This window comes from Dermacentor andersoni, chromosome 6, assembly GCF_023375885.2.
Source record: "Dermacentor andersoni chromosome 6, qqDerAnde1_hic_scaffold, whole genome shotgun sequence".
NCBI lineage: Eukaryota > Metazoa > Arthropoda > Arachnida > Ixodida > Ixodidae > Dermacentor > Dermacentor andersoni.
In genome coordinates, this window is record NC_092819.1 from 161,349,139 (window position 1) to 161,370,257 (window position 21,119).

The following is a 21,119-nucleotide window of genomic DNA, read 5'->3' on the forward strand; positions in this document are numbered from 1 at the left end:
GATTATGTTTCTAAAGAAAACCAGAAATCCTGCGAAATATAAATTTTTCTACGCCCTTCAAGAAAAAAGGTAAAACGCAGATGGATCTGCAGTTTGACATAAGCATTTGGTCACCTTCCTTTATTAAATACAGCACTTTCAATACATACGTTCCTAGAGGAAATGCACGAGATAACAAGAACGTATAACGGGTATGCGTGCTAACACATGTGATAATAAGCCTTAGACAAATGTCGATATACAAAAGAACCAAGAACGAAACCTCATCGTGCAACGTGCCCAAAGTGTTCCTTTATTTTGATATGGGCGGCTTCATTTAACTAAACGTTTACGTATAAAACGCTTACGTAAACTAACCGTTGCTCTGCGCCTTTGTTGAAGACGTCACGTCAGCATTTTGCGGTGACAATGTAGCCACTGTCATGACTACGCGCTTCGCAAATCGTTGCCGTCACGGTGGCACCGATTGAGACTCCCTTGGCCGCTACTGGCGTTCGGCGGCCGAAACCTGGGCCTCGACGTCGAAGCTCTGGAAGGAGACAGAGGTGTCTTCGTCGGCCGCGTTTGGCCGAAGCCTGTGCGCCCAGCCACCTTGCGATGAGCCTTCTCCGACGGAGGACTCGTGGTACGGCCTCGGGACGGTCCCCATCAGCTCGGACGGCGGTTCCGATGTCGGGTCTGCGGAAGCAGACGCTTCCTCGATGGCTTGCATCACTACGTGGCCAATGGCCGCGTTTGCCGCCACGGACGCCATGTGGTTGTCAGTGGCTGCGGCTGCTTCGCTGCCGTATCTTGGTACCGAAAGTTCAAGAAGAATATGACGAAAGCAATTTTCAGGCCTTGGGAACTCGTAATCATTTACATAAGCAGGCACTTATTAAAAGAACAATAACAGAAAACAGTGTTCCGCTGTTGTAAATACCAAAAAATCTGCTCAATGAATGTTAGTTAGAACCTGTCAAAATGTTTGTTGGCATTAGGGGCACGATGTGCCTGAAACTGCTGACATCAAAATACTGTCGCAGAAAGGCGGCAGTGAAACGAAAACACACTACTTGGCATGAGCTGCATGCTACATGAGCTTTTATAGTTGACGCGCGCTTCAGATGCGTATCACACGAGCAACACATAGACAATGCACTCAGTACACAACCGGCAACATATTATGCGTCGGCTCGCTCCGACGCAGGACCGCACTCACAAATATTGGCAAGTGCTCTTTGCCATTGGCCGGCCGTCTTCGTTACTACTTGTCCAGTATCAGGATTTGCTCACATGATATTTGCATAAACAATTCTAGCATCATAGCTTATTTTTTCAGGATACGGACGCAGTTGTTGAGCTCAATGTTAACGGCTGCTTCCTTGTTTGGATAATATGCCGACGTATGTTTTCCACAAAATATATTTCGAATGAATCCAAGTGAGTTTCATTTGATTTGTACACCAATGGCTGAAGCGTTTCTACTGACTAACTCAAGTGGGGTTGTGGCTAAGCTTAGAGAAAACAAGTAGGCTTAAATCCTGCTGAGACCACGACGAAAGTTGCGGTCTCAGCATACACAAATATGACGTGGCCAACTGGCTTACAATTTCGTGAACCCCGTGCAAAGAAAATAAGAATAATAATAAAAACAACACGTCTACTACAGAATGTTCCTGTGTGCCTATCAAAACTTGGAAGTTATGTTATTTTACGATTGGCGCAGCTGCAGCATACATTCGCTATCTTTTGCTCTTGGGCTGCTTAGCTATGATGTTTATTTTCCACAGAAAAGAAGGTGTCGAAATAATGTCCTCAACCACAGCTTCTGCGGAGTAAAAGCCTATAACGTCGAAGAACACGCCTTTGTACAAGCCAAGGCGGAAAGCAATTGCAGAAGTTACAAATACGTTATGACAAACATTCCTGAAGTATTTATTCTGAGCAGACCGTCACAAAGAAGAAGACGAAAGGCCAATGCCTTTTGAGGCTTTGTATTAGCAGGTATGCATTTTTGACGATTTGTCGAGAGAAAATTGCAAGACTGTAAGGAAACTAAACAGTGAACGAAAGTGTAAACAGCGAACATACACCGCCTAGTGTACTTGCATGCTATACACTCGCATAGGTGCCATACCATAAAGGATTGCATGTAAAACAGCCATTATTTGCTGTGCTCCGAAGTCGATGCGCAATTCATGTATTACTTCACATTGGAACATGTACGCCTGCGTTACATGTGCAGTGTAAGGCGTTGGCTTGATAAACAACTTTATTGCTAGTGCTACGCACTGGCAGCATGCGAGCAGCTACAGGTGTAAGTACAACAGAATAACAAGAATATTTATATAACGTTTGTCAGCTGACGTAGCCAAGTTGTTCAAAGATTGGAAATAAGGTGCAATACACGCCTTCAAGTGGTGCTGGTTACCGAAGACATTGGGTCTTATAATTTTATCGACATGGCGCAAGACACGCCTTCGAGCGGCTGTTATGACCGAACGCTTTGGGTCTTATAATTTTGTTTTCGTTCAACAGCTTGACTAAGTTAGCTGGGGCGCACGGTATACAAGATATCATGGTGCTGTGCGAAGACACGCATTGACAGTACCAGTGCATTAGAAAACAGTCAATACGCACGTATCCCATTCTCTATATCAATACAACAACCTTTCCTTCCTAAATGAAAAACGCTCGTAGCCCCTGTGCTTAGGGGGGCGCCTTTCCACGTTGGCCTCCTTAATGCTGTTTCGATCTTATCAGCAGAATAGGCGTCTCTTTTTCAATGCGAACTATTTTCTCTAGTAAGAGCCGTGTTTAACTGGGCCTCCAGCTCAAGGTTGGAGGGTTTGTGGCCGATGCGCGCGCGCCCCCGTGCGCCCCCGTGCACCCGCTCGCTCGCTGCTACTGGCTCGGCGCTTCTTTGCTCCACTTGTCGGTACGGGTGCTCGCGGCAAAGACAGACTTGGCTGGGCTCCGCTAGACACACTATAATGCGCATAGGCCTTTACTTGCAGATACAATAATGGGCTGCTGAAAGTATCAAACGGAAGAGATGCGTCAGAGTGTACAGGCTCTGCAGAGACGAGAGTATGTGACGAAGCAGCGAGGGTAGGGAGGCAGGAGGTGAAGCGACGGGCCGACGAGACACGCGCAGCCAAGGAGCAGCGCCTCGCCAGGCAGCGCGAGCAAGAAGCGACCAGTGGTCGAAGAACGGTGGCACGCTAAGTAGACGGTCACCGAACAGGTAGCCGAGACTAAGCGGCGCTGATTGCAGGACTTACGGGGTGCAGACGCGTAGGTTGCTCAAGCAACCATGCACAGTTGCATAGTTTACTTTCCCAATGACTTCGCGTTCACTTTGATAATCATCGATTATGGTTTCTGCCACAGTTGCCCTTATCAGGTCGCACCTTGGCTGATGACGTTGGTTCAACCCCAGCGCCTGGTGGATTCGTGAGCAGCTTAAGCAACGCAACGTCTGATTGTCTAGCAGATAAATTTCTATGATAGGGGCTTCACATCGATCATCGAGAACATAACGTCGAAAATTAACTGCGCGTGTGCCACGTACTTTGTTTAGAAGATGAGCTATATTCCTAGCCGGTGATTTCTTTTCGCGTCATGTTTCCAGTGAACCATTTCACGGAATCCGCGCACACTGAATGTACCATCGCATGTTCACCGGCATCAAAACATCGCCGATTTCCTCTTCGCTTGTAAGAAGACCGCCTCAAACTTATGATTTGAATGGCTATATAGTCCACGAGCAACAGTGGCAAAGCCCGAAATTTCGTTCGGGGGGGGGGGGGGGGGGCGCTCACGTAGCAGCTCGGCCTCCTCCTTAAAGGGAAGCTGAAACGGTTTTCAATTTCCTTGAATTGCTGGGATTGGAAAGAACAGACCTAATAATTTACGGCTCCGTAATTTTTTTCTTCGTTTTATTAATATAAGGGGCGGCAATCGCTTTCTAAATCACCCCCGCGGACACGCCCCCATCGCTTCCCGGAGCGCCGGGTGAGGTGGTTGCCAGAGGAGAGAATCGGCGAGAGTGACGTCACTGGCGGGGACCGAGCTGCCGGACCGGCGTGCTGGCATGTGCTGGCATGCCTCTTTCCGTCCTGCGTTTTACTGAACGACGCTATGAGAGATCTGCCGCCGCCGCCGCTCACGTTTGTTTTCTTTTGCGATTTTCGTAAACTGTTCTTTCCTTCTGTGCTGTGTGAGTGCCTACAGCTAAGGGCGCCCAACGTGCCCTCGTTCTGTGCAGCATTCGGCTGCGCGAACACAGGCTGGCGAGACGATGTGGTGTTTCACAGGTTCCCGAAGGACAAGAAGCTTGCAGCGCAGTGGGTCCGTGCGGTGAGGAGAGATAAGTTCGTGCCGATGAAATCAACTGTGCTGTGCTCTTCATCTTCCATCAATACGCAGCACATGCACGTGCACCTAGTTTAATGAAAGCCTGATTAGGCCCACATTGATGCACTCGAGAAATGCGAACATTCGCAGCCATTAACGTCTGGTGACACAGTTTTAGCGTAGCCAGATAGCCTTACGACAAATGCGGAAACGCGTTGTTGCTAGCGTTGCTATACTCCGTTTCATACATCAGGTGCAACGCTGTGGAGGCTTGAGATACTTCTTGCAGTGGCTGCGTTCGCACTTAGAAAAAGTTCGGTGTTGCTTGACCCGATTTTTGAGAAAATTTTCCATATATAAGCTCAGTTCTGAATGAAAAATGGCTGTGGCTTAGCTAAGGTTAAGCCCAGGATGCGAAGCATACTAGAGTAGAAGTACTCCCAGATACACTCGCAACTTCATCCTTTACCTCGGACTCTGTGGAGGAACGCTGCTGTTTAGCCGCGTACTGTGCACGTGGCTTGGCAAGCCGAACTTCTCGTTCTTCGGCCGTTTCCGTGGCTCTTTGTAACTTGCGCTTTGCGGTCTGACGAGCGGCCCTTTCCTTTCCCGCCATCGCGCTATACAACTGGCCTCGACGAGAGCGCGCCGCTCTTTTATACAGCTGTTATGACGCCAGTGCCCTAGCGGGAGGAACGGGAGTTAGGCCGCAGCACCGGCTGTGCGACCGCAGGCGAGCGCAAGAGTTGAGCCCGGCTTGCAGCAGTTGTGACGTCAGTGCCCTAGCGGGAGGAGCGGGAGTTAGGCCGCAGTACCATCTGTGCGACCGCAGGCGAGTGCACGAGCTGAGACACGGCTATGTAGCTACGCGGCCGCAAGCGAGCGCACGAGTTGAGCCTCCGCTTTTGCAGCTGTTATGACGTCATATGGTAGCTACGCGGCCGCGCGCGGCGCAGCAAGGAAGAGCGTGGTTCTGCGGCTAGTATGTTTCGCATAAAAAAGAAAGAATTTACCCATAGAAACAATCCGTGTACTTATACGTCTGCTAACACGTTCTTTTAAATCAAATTTTCTTTTCGGTATTTTTTAATTGCAGCCCGTCGCGGCAGCTTCACGTGCATGCTCGCGCGAGCAAACGCCGCTGGCACGCTGCGAAGCATAGACGGAAACGCGCGCAGTAGTAAATTTTGGTGACCGGACTTCGTGCGTAGCTTCCACAGCGTTGCACCTGAGGTATGAAATGGAGTATAGGCTTGCCTAGTGACATTCAACGTACGGATGCAGTTATCGTGTTTACCACACGGCGGTGCTAAAACTGCCTAATATCTTTATGTCAACACTAGCATGGAGCACGCATACCGATTCTTGATCGAGCCACAATCGCAAAGTCGTCGAACCATAGTATGATTATTGCACATATAATACCTCTGGCCATCTCTGGATTTGTATGATAAACAACTTCCACGACTGTACCCCGCAGCACTGCATGTGCGCGCTTTGAAACGCGGCACTTATGTTCGGGATCGTGCATCAATACTCAAAAAACCACGGGACTACTTTAGACAAGCAGCGGCAAGGTGCTTGTCATCGCGGAATTGCACCCGTGTTTACAATCTAATGAGAAGTTAGTGCTTCGGCATTCTTCCAGCAGCAAGTTCCCAGTGACACTTTAGCGCATTTTTTCTCCCGGCATTGGAACCTGCAGCTACATGAAAAAAAAAAAAAAAACATAAGTACCAGCTAAGATTTCCAACGCGCGAGAAGGTGCACACATCGCTCTCGCTGTTGGCACACTCAACATCGTCGTTGCTGCCGTTGCCGCCATCGTTTTCCGTATCGGCTGTCGGTTCGAACATGTACGGCGAAAATACAAGCTGTCCGAGACAGCGAGAACGTTCCATAATGCTTACAACTCAGCTATGAAGCCAGAACAGAACAGCGTGCTACGCTCTGAAACGGCGGCGCCGACCGGAGACTGCCGCGAAAGACGTCACAGCGGCCCCGACCAATCACGGGCAACAGCGGCGTTCGCGCGATGCCCTGAGGCGCTGGTCCGCGGTTTCTTGAAAAAACAGCCGCTTGCGTTTGTTTCCGCCCTTTTTGAACCAGATATTCGTGTTCAGGGGATTCAAAACTGTAGAATGCCGCAGAGAACTCATTTTTTTCGAAAAGTGTTTCAGCTTCCCTTTAAGAGGAGGCTTTAGCTCGGGTGCTCCGATTTAAATACATGTAGAAGGGGAATTCGTTTTTCCCCGCAACCACTGCACGAAATTTGGTGAGGTTTGTTGCATTTAAAGGAAAAACCTAAATTCTAGTGACTGTTGGTTTCGAATCGCACAAAATTTGCCAAGATCGCAAATTTTCAGAAAACGAAACTATCTAGTTTAAAACTCTGTCTCTCAACAATGAAAAGTGATATCACAATTCTTTGAATTGCATCTAATAGTACATCTACAGCGGACAAAATAGATATGTTACACATGAATTAAAAAAAAGTATTATGGAAATACGGCTTTTGCAGAACCCTTGTACACAACGCAACCAATTCACGTAAGATACAAATTGACATGGCAAATCCGTCCGCTTTGACTGTTATAATAGATGCCGTTTACAGAACCGCGATATCTGTTCTTGATTCATAGCTATTAGTTTGTAAACATCGCGCTTCTATTTTTTCGAGCTTTCGAATTTTTCAAAATATTTTAAACAAAATTCAGGCCCTAAGTCGAAATTCCGCTTCCAACAGACAGTAGAACTTAACTTTCTCTCTGAAATGCAACAAATTTCATTAAAAGCGATTGAGGGATTATCTGAGAAAAGCGTTTCTGCGTTTTACATGAATTTGAATAGGCCACGTCAGAGTTGGGACCGAGCTAAAGCTTCCTCTTAAACAATTTGTCGAGGGATCAAATACAAGAACAATAACTGCATTGCCATTGCCAAACATGCTGCTAACGAATTCTTGAACACTACCTACTGTCAAGACAAGTAAAATATGTATTTTTTTTCATAAAAGATATACTCGTATGTGCCAAAAATTGTGCCCAAAATAACTGATATCAATGCTTCCATGTTTTTGTCTCTTTAATGAGTAAAGAAAATATCACACGATCTTTAGAACTATATCAGTTCGAAACTAGGAAAGCAGTGCATGTCGCTGATATGAAAAATGAAAAAGCTATGAAATCAACAAGTTGAGGACAAATACGGTAGTGAAACTTTGTCATTCAAGGACCGTGTTTACATTCTTGTCCATAAGCAATGGCCAGTGAAAAATCTCAATGAAGCTGTCATTTCTTCCAATGTATTACGTAGGATCAACTGTCACCGGTCGTGTATCGTGAGTAATTGCACCGAAATTATAGTCACAACAGAGAGCACGCATAAAAAGCAGAAGTTCTGCAAGATATACGAGGGCGAGACAAATGAAAGTGAGCCAATGCGAATATATGACAAACGGGGTACTTTATTTAAAAGTAGTCTTCATGAGCATTTAGACATTTGTCCCATTGACTAACGAGTCGCGTGATTTTTGTCTCATAAAACTCCTTGGGTTGCTGCTTCAAAAAGTCTGTAACTGAATCTTTCATGTCATCGTCCGACACGAATGTGCTTCCCTTGAGCTGTTTTTTCGGTTGCCCCAAAATGTTGACGTTGCAAGGCGACATGTCTGGGCTGTATGACGGATGTTGCGGTGTTTCACATTTGAACTTTGCCAGTTTTCTGTTAACCACATCAGCAACGTAGAGACGGGCATTGTTGTGGAACAAGATGACCCCATTCGTCAATTGTCCATGTCGTTTGTTCTTGATTGCGACACGCAGCTGTTCCGGCGTTTCAAAATATCGGAAACAATTGATAGTGTCTCAAGATTTAGCAAATTTTATCAGTAATGGCCCCTGATGATGCGCACACAAGACTCCTTTCCTTTCCTCTCCTTTCCTTTGCGCACGCCAGACTGATTAACCATGTTCGGCCCACCCATTCCACGCCCTCCCCATTTTTACGCTTTCACTCGCACATACAGCATGCGGCGCGCGGTCACGATGTTATCGATCTTGGACTTTATACGAAACATGAGGGCGACAGCGACGGCAGGAAGTCGGTTGTAGTGTCCATATAATTGCTATCGCAGTAATATAATAAGAGCAATTGACAACTGAAGCGTCATTTGCTTTCCGCAAAGGAAGTAACAAAATCAAACTTTCACCATGCGACAATTCGCTCCGTCGCAACAATATATTTTTTTTCCTTCTGTGGGGCGAGGGCACCGCGAAATGAAAAAAAAATGCATAGGAAAGTATGTTGGCCACAATCGAATGCCCGCTTTGGGCACCTAATTTGGCTACCGAAGGAATATCGAAGAAAACATGAGACGCTTTGTCCACCGAGAACCATAGGCATAGCGCTCGGTATGCGACACCGGCCAGACAAGACTCTCTGGAGAGGTTGCGCACAAGCGAACGCAGTGCAATCCGTCGAGTCCCCATAGTGATGGCGGCGAGCGACCATTGTTTCTTTTTTTCGTCTGCTAGCCAGAAAGCGTCCAAAACTCTGCCAGGCGAAACTTCACTCGGGCAGAGCAAACCGAACGCGCACCATAGTGCGCTTCGCGGTGGTCGGGGCAACGCGAGAAAAACATACGCGCACTGGCTGGCTCTGGCAGCCCGCTGGTAAAGTAGCGAGAACAAAAAAAATTGAAGCAGCTCAATGTGTCCTCGCGGATAAAAGTCAACGTAGAAAAATAATTAAGATCGTAGTTACCTTGGCTGGCTTTAGTGTCTTGACATGGATGTTTTGGCGTAGGTTAAAAAAAATTTTGATATTTTTTTATGTGACATGACGGCAAAGATGAACCACCGGAACGCTTCGTCTGATCATACCTCGTTGCGTGCTTTGTCAACATGTCTGCTAGCGTGTATGTTCGGATGTAAGACTTTAGAAAAGTCAATATACCTTTGTCGTCAAATATTTATAACAACATTAAACCCCCAAAGTTCTCCAATTGAAAATCTAAAGCACAACTTTGTAAATGTCAATACCCCTTTCAGATCAAGAGTTTATGAGATTTATACCCATAAAGTTTCTGAATTGAATTCCATGCGCTCCCCAGATTCCGCGGCCTCGGCGAGATGCCGCGGCGAGCCCACTCGCCATCAACGCCCTTGAAATTTTGTGCTTGGATGGGGCTGCTTGGCGTTATGTGACTCCCGGTGCATGGGTGTTGCCGCGAAATCCAGCCCGAGTTCACAATGTTTGTGGTAAAATGTATTTTAGATCGTGAAAAAGATATTCTATACAAAATCCAGAATGATTTCCAACCCCGGTGGTTGCTTTGGTCGGAAGTGCATGGACAGCACGAAAAAATTTCGGGGGGGGGGGCTGAAGCCCAATAAGCCCCCGCCCCTCCCCCCCGGCTACGCCCCTGATGAACAAGGATTTTAGCAAAAGATAATGGGTCCGCAATCTCCTTCCAAACGCCGGATTCGGATCTGTTCCGCGAAAACGGCATGTGGATGACCTGTCCATATAGGAAGAAAGCTTCCTTAGTTCGCTGCACCGTACAAGAAGTGCTGAAGGCCCACCCTCGCTAGGAACAAAAGGGAGGATGTTTCGAGCTGGACAGGAAGCGTGCGAGTGGCGGGAAGCGTGCGGGAGAAGTGCCGCAACTGGCCGTTCGCGGCACTTTGCGTACATTGCGGGCTTCTTTCACGCTTGCAAAAGCAGTTTTACGTAGCCTCTATTGAGCAACCGAAAGCTACGTCGGAAGCTGTTCATGATGCTCTACAATTTTCTCATTGACACTTTCAATCTAGCTATAATATTTGAGAAATTGAGAATTTAAATAAAAAGAATTATGTAATTAGGTGGAATGAAAAAAATAATCGAAGTATCTCCAAGCGATCTCTAAGTGACGGCAAACATCAGTACCTTGGCCATGTCCAACTATCTGGCATTTGCATATATCTAAATGGTAGTGCATGATATTTGGGACACCCTGCTCACACACACACACACACACACACACACACACACACACACACACACACACACACACACACACACACACACACACACACACACACACACACACACACACACACACACACACACACACACACACACACACACACACACACACACACACACATAAATATATATATATATATATATATATATATATATATATATGTATATATTGGAAGGCGCCCGTCACGCCCCAGCGTTCTTTACCCTAGTCTCCTCGGATAAATAAGAACTTTCCGCCTATGATTCAATGGTAAATGTTTTGCTTGCGTGATAAAAGCGGGGAATCAGGCTGGGACCGTAATACAACCTGTGGCGTTTGAATAAAGTGTCTCTTTATTGGACAACGGATCTTCCTTCACGCATCCACCATGCACTAAAGTCATCGAGGGGCAGAGAATTCGGTTCTTGAACGCTTTTCTTCGTTAAATATAGCATTGAACCTAGCAGATGCTAAGAAAAAGAAAATTAACTGGCTCTATTCCGATTATTAGAGACAAATTGAAACTCTTACCATACAGGGCCATTGTACGTACCTAACAAGATTGACAGTTTCTTCCTTCCGGTTGGCGTTTGTTAATGGTGTCGCCCATTCTGCGTCCGACATAACGGATACTGCTACTCCTGTGTCTTCGTTCCACCGGTGTTTTGTTCCCGTTTAACTGTACCTTGACAACAATGGCAGACACGCGAGAACGATTGTCGCTGTGACAACGCGTAAGCAAATCGCAGTCCGACGATTCTTGGTCGACCTGATTCACAACTCTAGTTTGGTGCATTTCTACCAGATGTGTTTTCTCTTTCTATTTATAACAAGTGCTACTCAAGAACACACAACCTAGAGGTGCGCGCTGCCCTCGCGTTTGTAGAGCCGTGGTAAACGAGACGGACACACGTCTTTTCGGTAACAAGGTCTAGTTTATTCTGTCTAAAGAGAGAATTGAGCGGGCGCGCGCAGTGCGCCGGAAGTGGCGAGGGCTTTAGAGAGAGAGAGGAGAAAAGAAGGAAAAGGAGCATAGAGAAGTGCGGTGCGCGGACCTAGTGCGAAAGGAAAGCAGTAAACAAAGTAATAAGAAAAGGGAGCTCGCGCACGACCTTCGGCACAGTGAGTCGGATCATGTGTCCGTGTGCCTGGTGTCCAACACTCGCGAAGGTTCGCTTACGGGAGGCCCGCGGGACGCCCCGCGGAGTTGTTTATGGCTGCGGGGGTGGTGCGCAGCTCCATCGCCGCGCCGCTACAGATTGCTCCCCCCTTAGAGAGGAAGCGGAAGCGACGAACGATGCTCACAATGCACAAGTGGCAGCCCAGTGCACGCGACGAAGAGGTGACGAACCGCGCACTTGCAAGGCGGAGTCCGCATGTCCCGGGAAGGCGAGATAATTAAGCGCGGGTGCCTCGCTGAATGCTGGCTTGAGTCGCTCAAGCGCGATCGTATCCCGTTTCCCATTTACGTCGACGACGAAGTTGGAAGGGAAACGTTCTAAAACGGGGAATGGCCCGAGGTAGTGGGGCTGAAGCGAGCCGCGCACGGGGCCGTAACGGACAAAAACATGTGTGGCTGCCTGCAAGTCTGAAGTGATGTACACTGCACGGGGTTTGTTAAAACGTGTAGGCTGCGGACGGAGGTTTCGGAACACATCGCGAAGCTGGTCGACGTACTCGCTTGCTGTTACAGAGGAGGTGAGGGTCTTTTCTTCGAAGAAGTCGGCTGGCAGGCGAAGCGAGGTGCCGTAAACAAGCTCCGCAGTAGCGCAGGAGAGGTCCTCTTTGAAGGCAGATCGAATTCCGAGAAGCGTGAGCGGAAGTCTGTCAACCCACTTGTTTGGGCAGCCGTGCGCTGTGAGTGCTGCCTTGAGATGGCGATGAAATCTCTCGACGAGGCCATTTGTTTGAGGGTGGTAGGAGGCAGTTCGCAAGCGGGCTGTTTCGAGAAGTTGAAGCAGCTCCGTGAAAAGGGACGACTCGAATTGCCGGCCTCGATCAGTGACAACTTTCGTTGGACAGCCAAATCGGGATACCCAAATGGACACAAAAGCTGCGGCGACAGTAGCTGCAGACATGTCGGGGATAGGTGTCGCTTCGGGCCATCGGGTAAAGCGGTCGACACATGTCAGAAGATAGCGATAGCCTTGGCATGGAGGTAGCGGGCCGACAATGTCGACGTGCACAACGGAGAAACGTTCGTCGGGTTGCAAGAAAGGCTTTGTAGGGGGGACAGGGTACCGCTGAACTTTCGCGCGCTGACAAGGTGCGCACGAGCAGACCCAGTCCCTGATATTTGCGTTCATGCCCGGCCAGACGAAGCGTGATGAGACAAGCTTTTGAGATGCGCGAATGCCTGGGTGTGCAAGAGTGTGATATGAGTCAAACATTTGCTTGCGGAAAGAGGTGGTTAGGTAAGGCCGAGGTGTGCCCGTGGAGGTGTCGCAAACAATTGGCACATCTTCAAAGGTAACTGGTTCAAGCTGAAGAGATGTTGACGCGTCACGTAGGTGACGGAGCTCAGAATCACTAGCTTGTTCTGTAGCCAATTCTTGGAGGTTGAAAGGAAATGATGTTGAGATAGAGCTCTTGGAGCGACTGCGTGTGATAGCATCCACGCGACTGAGAGCGTCAGCTGGTGAGTTGTCAACGCCGCTGACGTGGCGTATGTCAGTTGAAAACTCTGAGATGAAGGCGAGCTGGCGCACCTCACGTGGAGTGTATAACGATTCAGAGCGGCCGATTGAGTAGGTTAGAGGCTTGTGGTCAGTGAAGATTGTGAACGAGCGGCCTTCAAGCAGGTGCCGGAAATGCTTCACGGCGAGAAATATGGCGAGCAACTCACGGCCGAAAACACTGTAACGTGTTTGTGCGGGAGTCATGCGTTTTGAGAAAAAGGCAAGGGGCTGCCACCCACCGTTTACTTCTTGTTGCAGTACCGCTCCGACCGCAGAGCTGGAGGCATCCGTCATGAGCGACAACGGATAGCTGGGGTTGGGATGAGCTAGCAGTGTGGCATCGGCCAAAGCGTGCTTGATGGAATTGAAAGCTTCATCTGTGGTGCTGTCCCAGGGCAGTGCAGTTGACGATTGTTTGCCGCAGAGCAAGCGCTCGAGGGGTTCCAGCAGCATAGCACAGTTTCTTATGAATCGGCGGTAAAAGTTTACCAGGCCTAGAAACTGGCGCAGCTTAGTGATTGAAGCTGGCTTGGGGAACTCCATAATGGCTTGCACTTTGTGAGGAAGAGGGCGGATGCCGTTGTTATCCAAGCGATGGCCGAGAAAATCAAGTGATAGTAATCCGAACTCGCTCTTGGCAGTGTTGACGACGATACCATTTCCCGATAGGCGCTCAAAAAGCTGATGGAGATGTTGGAGGTGCTCTTCGTGGGATGAGCTTGCCACAAGCAAGTCGTCAACGTAGGCGAAAACGAACGGCAGACCACGTGTGACTGTGTCGATGAACCGCTGTGATGTCTGTGCAGCATTTCGGAGACCGAATGGCATTCTCAAAAATTCAAAGAGGCCAAATGGAGTGCTAATGGCTGTTTTTGGAATGTCTTCTTGTGCGACAGGAATTTGGTGAAAGGCTCGCACCAGGTCAATTTTGGAAAATACTGTAGTGCCATCCAGTGCCGACGTGAAATCTTGGATGTTAGGCAGTGGGTACCGGTCCGGAATGGTTTTTGCATTCAGGGATCGGTAGTCCCCACATGGCCTCCAGTCACCTGATTTCTTGGGGACCAGATGGAGCGGCGACGCCCAGCTGCTGGACGATGGTCGTATAATTCCAAGTTCCAACATGTGTTCGAACTCTGCTCGGGCAATTTGGAGTTTGTCCGGGGCGAGTCGTCGTGGGCGAGCAAATACAGGTGGACCAGTTGTTAGGATGTGATGACGTACATCATGTTGTACGGGCTTTGTCCAGTCGGGTGGTCGCGTGAGGTTGGGGAACTTTTGAAGGAGGCAAGCAAAAGGATCACCAGCAATTGTTGTGGTTGGGGCGACTATAGGCGAGTCACAGGAAACGACGCCATGAACAGAGAGCAACGTAGCAGTGTCCAGCAGGCGTTGGCGTTTCACATCGACCAGCAGTCCATGGTGGTCCAGGAAATCAGCGCCAATAAGAGCACGGCGAACGTCAGCGACGAGGAAAACCCAATGGAACACGCGGCGCAGGCCAAGGTTCAGGGTGAGGGACCGCGACTTGTAAACAGGTATTCGGCTACCGTTGACAGCTTGAAGATAGGAGGTCGGCGGTGTAGTTCGGTCGGAACGTTGCGCGGGAATAATGCTGACCTCCGCCCCGGTGTCCACCAGGTATGGCTGGCCTGTGGTTCTGTCCATGACATGAAATAGGCGACTTTTGCTTTGGCCCTGACCGGTTGTCGCCATTAAAGGTCGGCCGGCTCGTTTCCCTGCCATGCACAAGGACGGAGGCAGTGGCGCGCCTCCTGCCCGAAGCGGCGGTGATAAAAGCATACCCGTGGTGGCGTTTGAGACCGGGAGCGTTCTTCTCTTGGACGCCGTGATCTACTCGAGCTGCGGTACCTTCCGTGACGGGGTGAAGTGCGATGACGCTCCGCAGCACAAACTAATTGTTCAAGGCGATTGCAGAGCACGTCGATGGGAGAAGCGGCGGAGGATGATGTTTGCGGCACTGAACTCGCAGTGGTGCTTGATGGTGTTACGTTGCACACCGCTGGCGTCACCACCTCCATGACTTTGTCCGCCAGGCTGGCCAGGCTGTTGAGGTCCATTACCGTGGCTGTAGCGAGTATCATCTGAACGTTTACTGGAAGGCGCTGCATGAACAATTCCCGAAGGAGGCGGTCGTCGTTTACTGTTGTGTTGCCGCTCATGAGCTGTCGCATGCGGCGAAGGAGCTGGCTTGGCCGACGGTCTCCCAAGTCCTCTGCGGAGAGCAACTGCTGCATGCGGGCTCGCTGCGATGTTGTTGTGCGCTCGAGAAGTGCAGCCTTAAGATCGCTGTATGGAGTGGCGGAAGCTGGTCCAGAAAGCAGGTCGGCAACTTCTTCTGCAGCAGTAGGTGACAGTGCCGAAACAACTAGGTGGTACTTGCGTTGTTCCGTGCGAACGCCAGAGAGAATAAATTGCGATTCCGCTTGAAGAAACCAAACTGCAGGGTTGCGGTCCCAGTATGGTGGGAGTCGGATGGAAACCGCAGAGACGTCTTGTTGCTCGGTCGTGCCCGTAAGTTCAGTGTCTGGTTGCATCTCGTTGCTGTGCATGGCTCCACAATAACTTCGGCAGTGCCGCGAAGAAAACTACGGGTCACCACTTTGTAGAGCCGTGGTAAACGAGACGGACACGCGTCTTTTCGGTAACAAGGTCTAGTTTATTCTGTCTAAAGAGAGAATTGAGCGGGCGCGCGCAGCGCGCGGAAGTGGCGAGGGCTTTATAGAGAGAGAGGAGAAAAGAAGGAAAAGGAGCATAGAGAAGTGCGGTGCGCGGACCTAGTGCGAAAGGAAAGCAGTAAACAAAGTAATAAGAAAAGGGAGCTCGCGCACGACCTTCGGCACAGTGAGTCGGATCATGTGTCCGTGTGCCTGGTGTCCAACACTCGCGAAGGTTCGCTTACGGGAGGCCCGCGGGACGCCCCGCGGAGTTGTTTATGGCTGCGGGGGTGGTGCGCAGCTCCATCGCCGCGCCGCTACACGTTAAATCCCAGCTGATTCGGTCTTTAGTGTCTTTATCAGCGTCTTTAGCGTCTTTTAGCGTCTTTCGGGGGGGGCTTCAGCCCCCCCCCCCGAAATTTTTTCGTGCTGTCCATGCACCACCGACAAAAGCAACCCCCAGCGCCGGAAATCATTCTGGATTTTGTCTAGAGCGTCTTTTTCACGCTCGAAAAGCCATTTCACCGCGAAAATTGCAAACTCGGGCTGAATTTCGCGGCAACGCCCATGCACCGGAAGTCAAATAACGCAAGCAGCACCATCCGAGCACAAAGTTTCAAGGATGTTTTCATGGCGAACGGGCTCATCGCGAGATTTCGCGGAGGCCGCGGAATCTACACTCTATCATGGAATTTACGGATCGCGTGGATATCAATTCCGAAACTTTATGGGTATAAAGTTCTCATAAACTTTTGATGTGCAAGGTGCATTGACATTTCCGAACGTGTGCTTTAGATTTTCAATTGCGGAACTTTGTAAGTTTAATGCTCCCATAAATATTTGACGCCAAAGGTGCATTGACTTTTCCAAAGCCGCACATCGGGCCATACAACGAGACAAGCCAAATGAACACGCTATCAGACAAGTTGACAAAGCCCGCAGCGAGGCCCGATGAGACGAAGCGTTGTGGTGGTTCATTCGTGCCGTCATGCCACATAAAAAAATGTCATATTTTTTTTCATCTGCGCCAAAGCATCCAATGAAGACATTAAAGCCAGCCAAGGCAACTACGTTCTTATTTATTTTTTCTACTTTGACTTTTAATCGCGAGGACACATTCAGCCTCTTCAATTTTTTTGTTCTCGCTCCCCTACCCGTGCGCTGCCAGAGCCAGCCAGAGCGCATGCGTTTTTCTCGTGTTGCCCCGACCACCGCGCGGCACACTTCGGTGCGCGTTCGGTTTTCTCTGGCCGAGTGCATTTTCGCCTGGCAGAGCTTTGGACGCTTTCTAGCTAGCAAACGAGAAAAAGAAAGAATGGTCGCTAGCCGCCATCACTGTGGGGACTCGACGGATTGCAGCGCGTTGGCTTGAGCGCAACCTTTCCAGAAAGTCTTGTCTCGCCGGTGTAGGATACCGAGCAGTATGCGCATGGTTCTTGGTGGACCAAGCGTCTCGTGTTTTCTTCGATATTCCTTTAATCGCCATATCAGTTGCCCAAAGTAGGCATTCTATTGTGACCAACATACTTTGCGTTTTTTTTTTTCATTACGGTGCCCCCGCCCCACAAAAGAAAAAAAGAGGCGTTGTTGCGGTGCAGCGAATTGTCGCATGGTGAAAGTTCTATTTTGTTACTTCTTTTGCGGAACGTAATGGGCCATGGGACGCTTCATCTGCCGGATACTCTGATTATATTATTGCGATAGCAATTATATGGACACTCTAGGCGCATTCCTGCCGTCGCCGTCGCCCTCATGTTCCGCATAAAGTTCAAGTGCGATAACATCGTGACCCCGTGCCGCATGATGTATGTGCGAGTGGAAGCGTATGGGGGGTGGGGGGAATTGGTGAGCCGACGACAGTGGCTCAGTCTTGTGTGCGCAAGGGAGAAAAGTGAGGAGCAAGCGCGCCGCCTTTCGTCGCGCACGATACATCGGTGGGAGTGGATGGAATGGGGGCAGGATCTAGGATTCTGTGAATCTGTGATTGCGCAACATGTTTATTTGTCTTGCTTGACGCATAATATACCGTGACTTTTTCTTAGATACGTAGATTTATTGGAGACTTACTTATACGTATGTTTAAATATCTTGTTGCGAGGTTTTGTGTATACGTGCAGTGAACTTCGTTTCCAGTGGCACTTTTTGGCCCTTTATCAAGCTGTATCTTCGCATTTGTATATTCCATTGCATTCCAAAGTGAGCCTAGCCACCCCGCGCAATTATGGTTCTTTTCATTATCTGCAAGGCCTGCGCGTAGCACACAGGCATCTCTCATTTACAAAAGTGACACGCAGGTGTGAGGATAAATGTTCTTTCATACTCTCATACACTGGGTTGAACATGGTTGCGTGCCGTAATGGACTCTCCAGAAGTTGAGCAGCGTGGTGCCGTCAGGTTTTTGACAGCTGAAGGTGTTTCCCAAAAAGAAATTAGTCGCCGTATGGCTGCCGTGTACATGGAACATTGCATTTCATTGGCCACTGAGAAGCGTTGGAACAAACGGTTCAAAGAAGGACGTGAAACTTGCAAAGACGATCCCAGACCGGGCCAAAGCCATTGTGCAATCACCCCTAACAAAATTGCAAAGGTTGATGAGCTGATGAGACAAGAACGGAGGATAAGCATCGATGAACTGGCAGAGCGTGTGAACATCAGTCATGGTTTCGTCCACGGCATAATTCATGAACATCTCGGTTATCGGCTCTTGTGTGTGCAATGGATGCGCAAGATTTTGAACCACCGCCAGAATACGGAGATCAGCGCTGCCTTTACTCATCTGATCCGGCATACGAATAAAGGTGACGATTTCTTGTCTGCAAATTCTGATCGGAGACGAACCATCATGCCGCTACTAAGAGCCTTACACACGACGGCAAAGCTTACAATGGAAACATTCAAGTTCACCTTCCCCAAAGAAAGCAAAGGCCGTTGTCATTTCGGCCAGAAAGGTGTTGTTGACTTTTATTTTTCGATCGTCAGGGACCATTAGTGATAGAATTTGCTAAATCTTGAGAGACTGTCAATTGTTTCCGATATTGTGAAACGCCGGATCGGCTGCGTGTCGCAATCAAGAACAAACTACGTGGAAAATTGACGAATGGGGTCATCTTGTTCCACGACAATGCCCGTTCCCACGTGCCTGATGTGGTTAATACAAAACAGGCAAAGTTCAAGCGGGAAACGCTGCAACATCCGCCATACAGCTCAGACCTGTCGCCTTGCGACTTCCACATTTTGGGGCAACCGAAAAAACAGCTCAAGGGAAACAGATTCGTCTCGGACGATGACGTGAAAGTCAGTTGCACACGTTTTGAAGCAGCAACCCAAGGAGCTTTATGAGACGGGAATTGCGCGACTCTAGTCAATGGGACAAATTTCTAAATGCTCATGGGGGCTACTTTTAATTAAAGTACCCCGTTTGTATTATATTCGCATTGGGTCACTTTCATTAGACTCGCCCTCGTATATTCTGCAGAACTCCTGCTTTTTATACGTAGTCTCTGTTGCGACTATAATTTCGGTGCAATTACTCACGATACACGACTGGTGACAGTGCTGCTGCGTAATACATTGGAACAAATGGCAGCGTCATTGAGATTTTTCACTGGCCGTTGCATATGTACAAGAATGTAAACAAGGATCTTGAATGACAAAGTGTCATTAACACATTTGTCCTCAACTTGTTCATTTCATGGCCTTTACATTTTTTTATATCAGCGGCATGCACTGCTTTGCTGGCTTTGAACTGATGTAGTTCTAAAGTTCGTGTGATATTTTCTTTACTTATTAAATAGACAAAATACATGGAAGCATTGACATCAGATATGTTGGGCACAATTTTTGGCACATACGAGTATATTCTTTTATGAAAAAATACACATTTTACTAGTATTAACAGTGCGTAGCGTTCAACAATTCGTTTGCAGCATCTTTGGCAATGGCAATGCAGTTATTATTCGTGTATTTGATCCCTAGGCAAATTGTTTAAGATGAAGCTTTAGCTCGGGCCCAACTCCGACGCGGCCTATTCAGATACATGTAAAACGCAGAAACGGTTTTCTGAGATAACTCCTGAATCGCTTTTAATGAAATTTGTTGCATTTCAGAGAGTATGTTAAATTCTAGTGTCTGTTAGAAGTGGAATTTCGATTTAGGGCCTTAACTTTGTTTAAAATATTTTGAAAAATTTGAAAGTTCGAAAAAAAATAGAGGCACGAAGTTTAAATATTAATAGCTCTGCATCAAGAACAGATATCGCGGTTCTGTAAACGGCATCCATTACACCATTCAAAGCGAACAAATTCGATATGTCAATTTTTATCTTACGTGAATTGGTTATGTTATGTACAAGGGTTCTGCAAAAGCCGTATTTCCATAATACTTAATTTTTTGGGTCTCATGTGTAAGATATCAATTTTGTCCGCTGTAGATGTACTATTATGTGCAATTCACAGAATTGTGATATCAATTTTCATTGCTGATTTACAGAGTTGTAAACTTAATTGCTTCGTTTTCTGAAAATTTTCGATTTTTGCCACTTTTCAATAAAATATTGACGACCTAAATTGAAAATTCGAAACAAACGTCACTAGAATTTAAGTTTTTCTTTTAAATGCAACAAACCTAGTCAAATTTGGTGCAGTGGTTGCCGAGGAAAACGAATTCTCCTTCTACATGTATTTACATAGGAGCATCCGACCTAATGTTTCCTCTTAAGGAGGAGGTCCACCTGCAACGTGAGCCCCCCCCCCCCTAACGAAATTTCTGGCTACGCCACTGCTAGCCATCTATAGACGAATTTCACGATGAGTTTCGCTAGGCTAACGGTGCTGCAATAAATAACGGTTGTAGTTTCATATTTCCCGCATTACAGTCTGCGGACTACACATAATTGAAGGTTCAAACTTCATGGGGTGAGAACTGTATATGATCTTCTTTCTAAGATCGGAGGCGCTTGAAGATAATGAGGAGAGACGGCGTCTGCAAACGTTTCCCGTGCCAAATCACATAGCAAAATTAACTCTGCAATGGTCGTCGCTGCACACAAACAATATTTCCAGCTAGTTCTGGCTACTCTGAATTATTTTAGGGTGTATGAACTATACACCTTAATATACTAACACCATGACATTATGCGAGCAAATTCTGCACCTTCCCGGCGTTGTTCAAGCTCAGTGTAGTCGACCATGGGTAAGAATTGATTCTGAAGGCGAAGAAGACATCGTTGAGGCCGTTCGCCGAATATGGCATGCTTGGCTTGTTTTGTTCTAGCGGCCCCGACGAGAGTTGTCTTGACGGCTGTTGGTATTGACTCCCATATGTAGTCAATACTAAACCCAGGCTTTCACTAGGTGAAAAAAACATTTCGCCCACCTGCTGTTTACTGGTTGCAGAAAAGCTTAACCCTTAATT

At 48.1% G+C, this 21,119-nt stretch overlaps 2 protein-coding genes across 2 annotated transcripts in view; both read right to left on the bottom strand.

Moving 5' to 3' along the window:
- Positions 1–271: 271 nt before the first annotated feature.
- The window catches only part of LOC126523732 (uncharacterized), a 124,447-nt gene continuing 103,599 nt past the window's right edge, over positions 272–21,119 (bottom strand). The window contains exon 8 of the mRNA XM_055066848.2: positions 272–791. Within this exon, the coding sequence (XP_054922823.2) occupies positions 485–791 (307 nt within the window). The 3' untranslated portion in view covers positions 272–484. The remainder of the gene's footprint in view (positions 792–21,119) is intronic.
- Positions 14,194–15,669, bottom strand: LOC129386846 (uncharacterized). Its single transcript, XM_055075102.2, has one exon. The coding sequence runs from the start codon at positions 15,600–15,602 to the stop codon at positions 14,745–14,747; it is 858 nt and encodes a 285-aa protein (XP_054931077.2). The 5' UTR covers positions 15,603–15,669; the 3' UTR covers positions 14,194–14,744.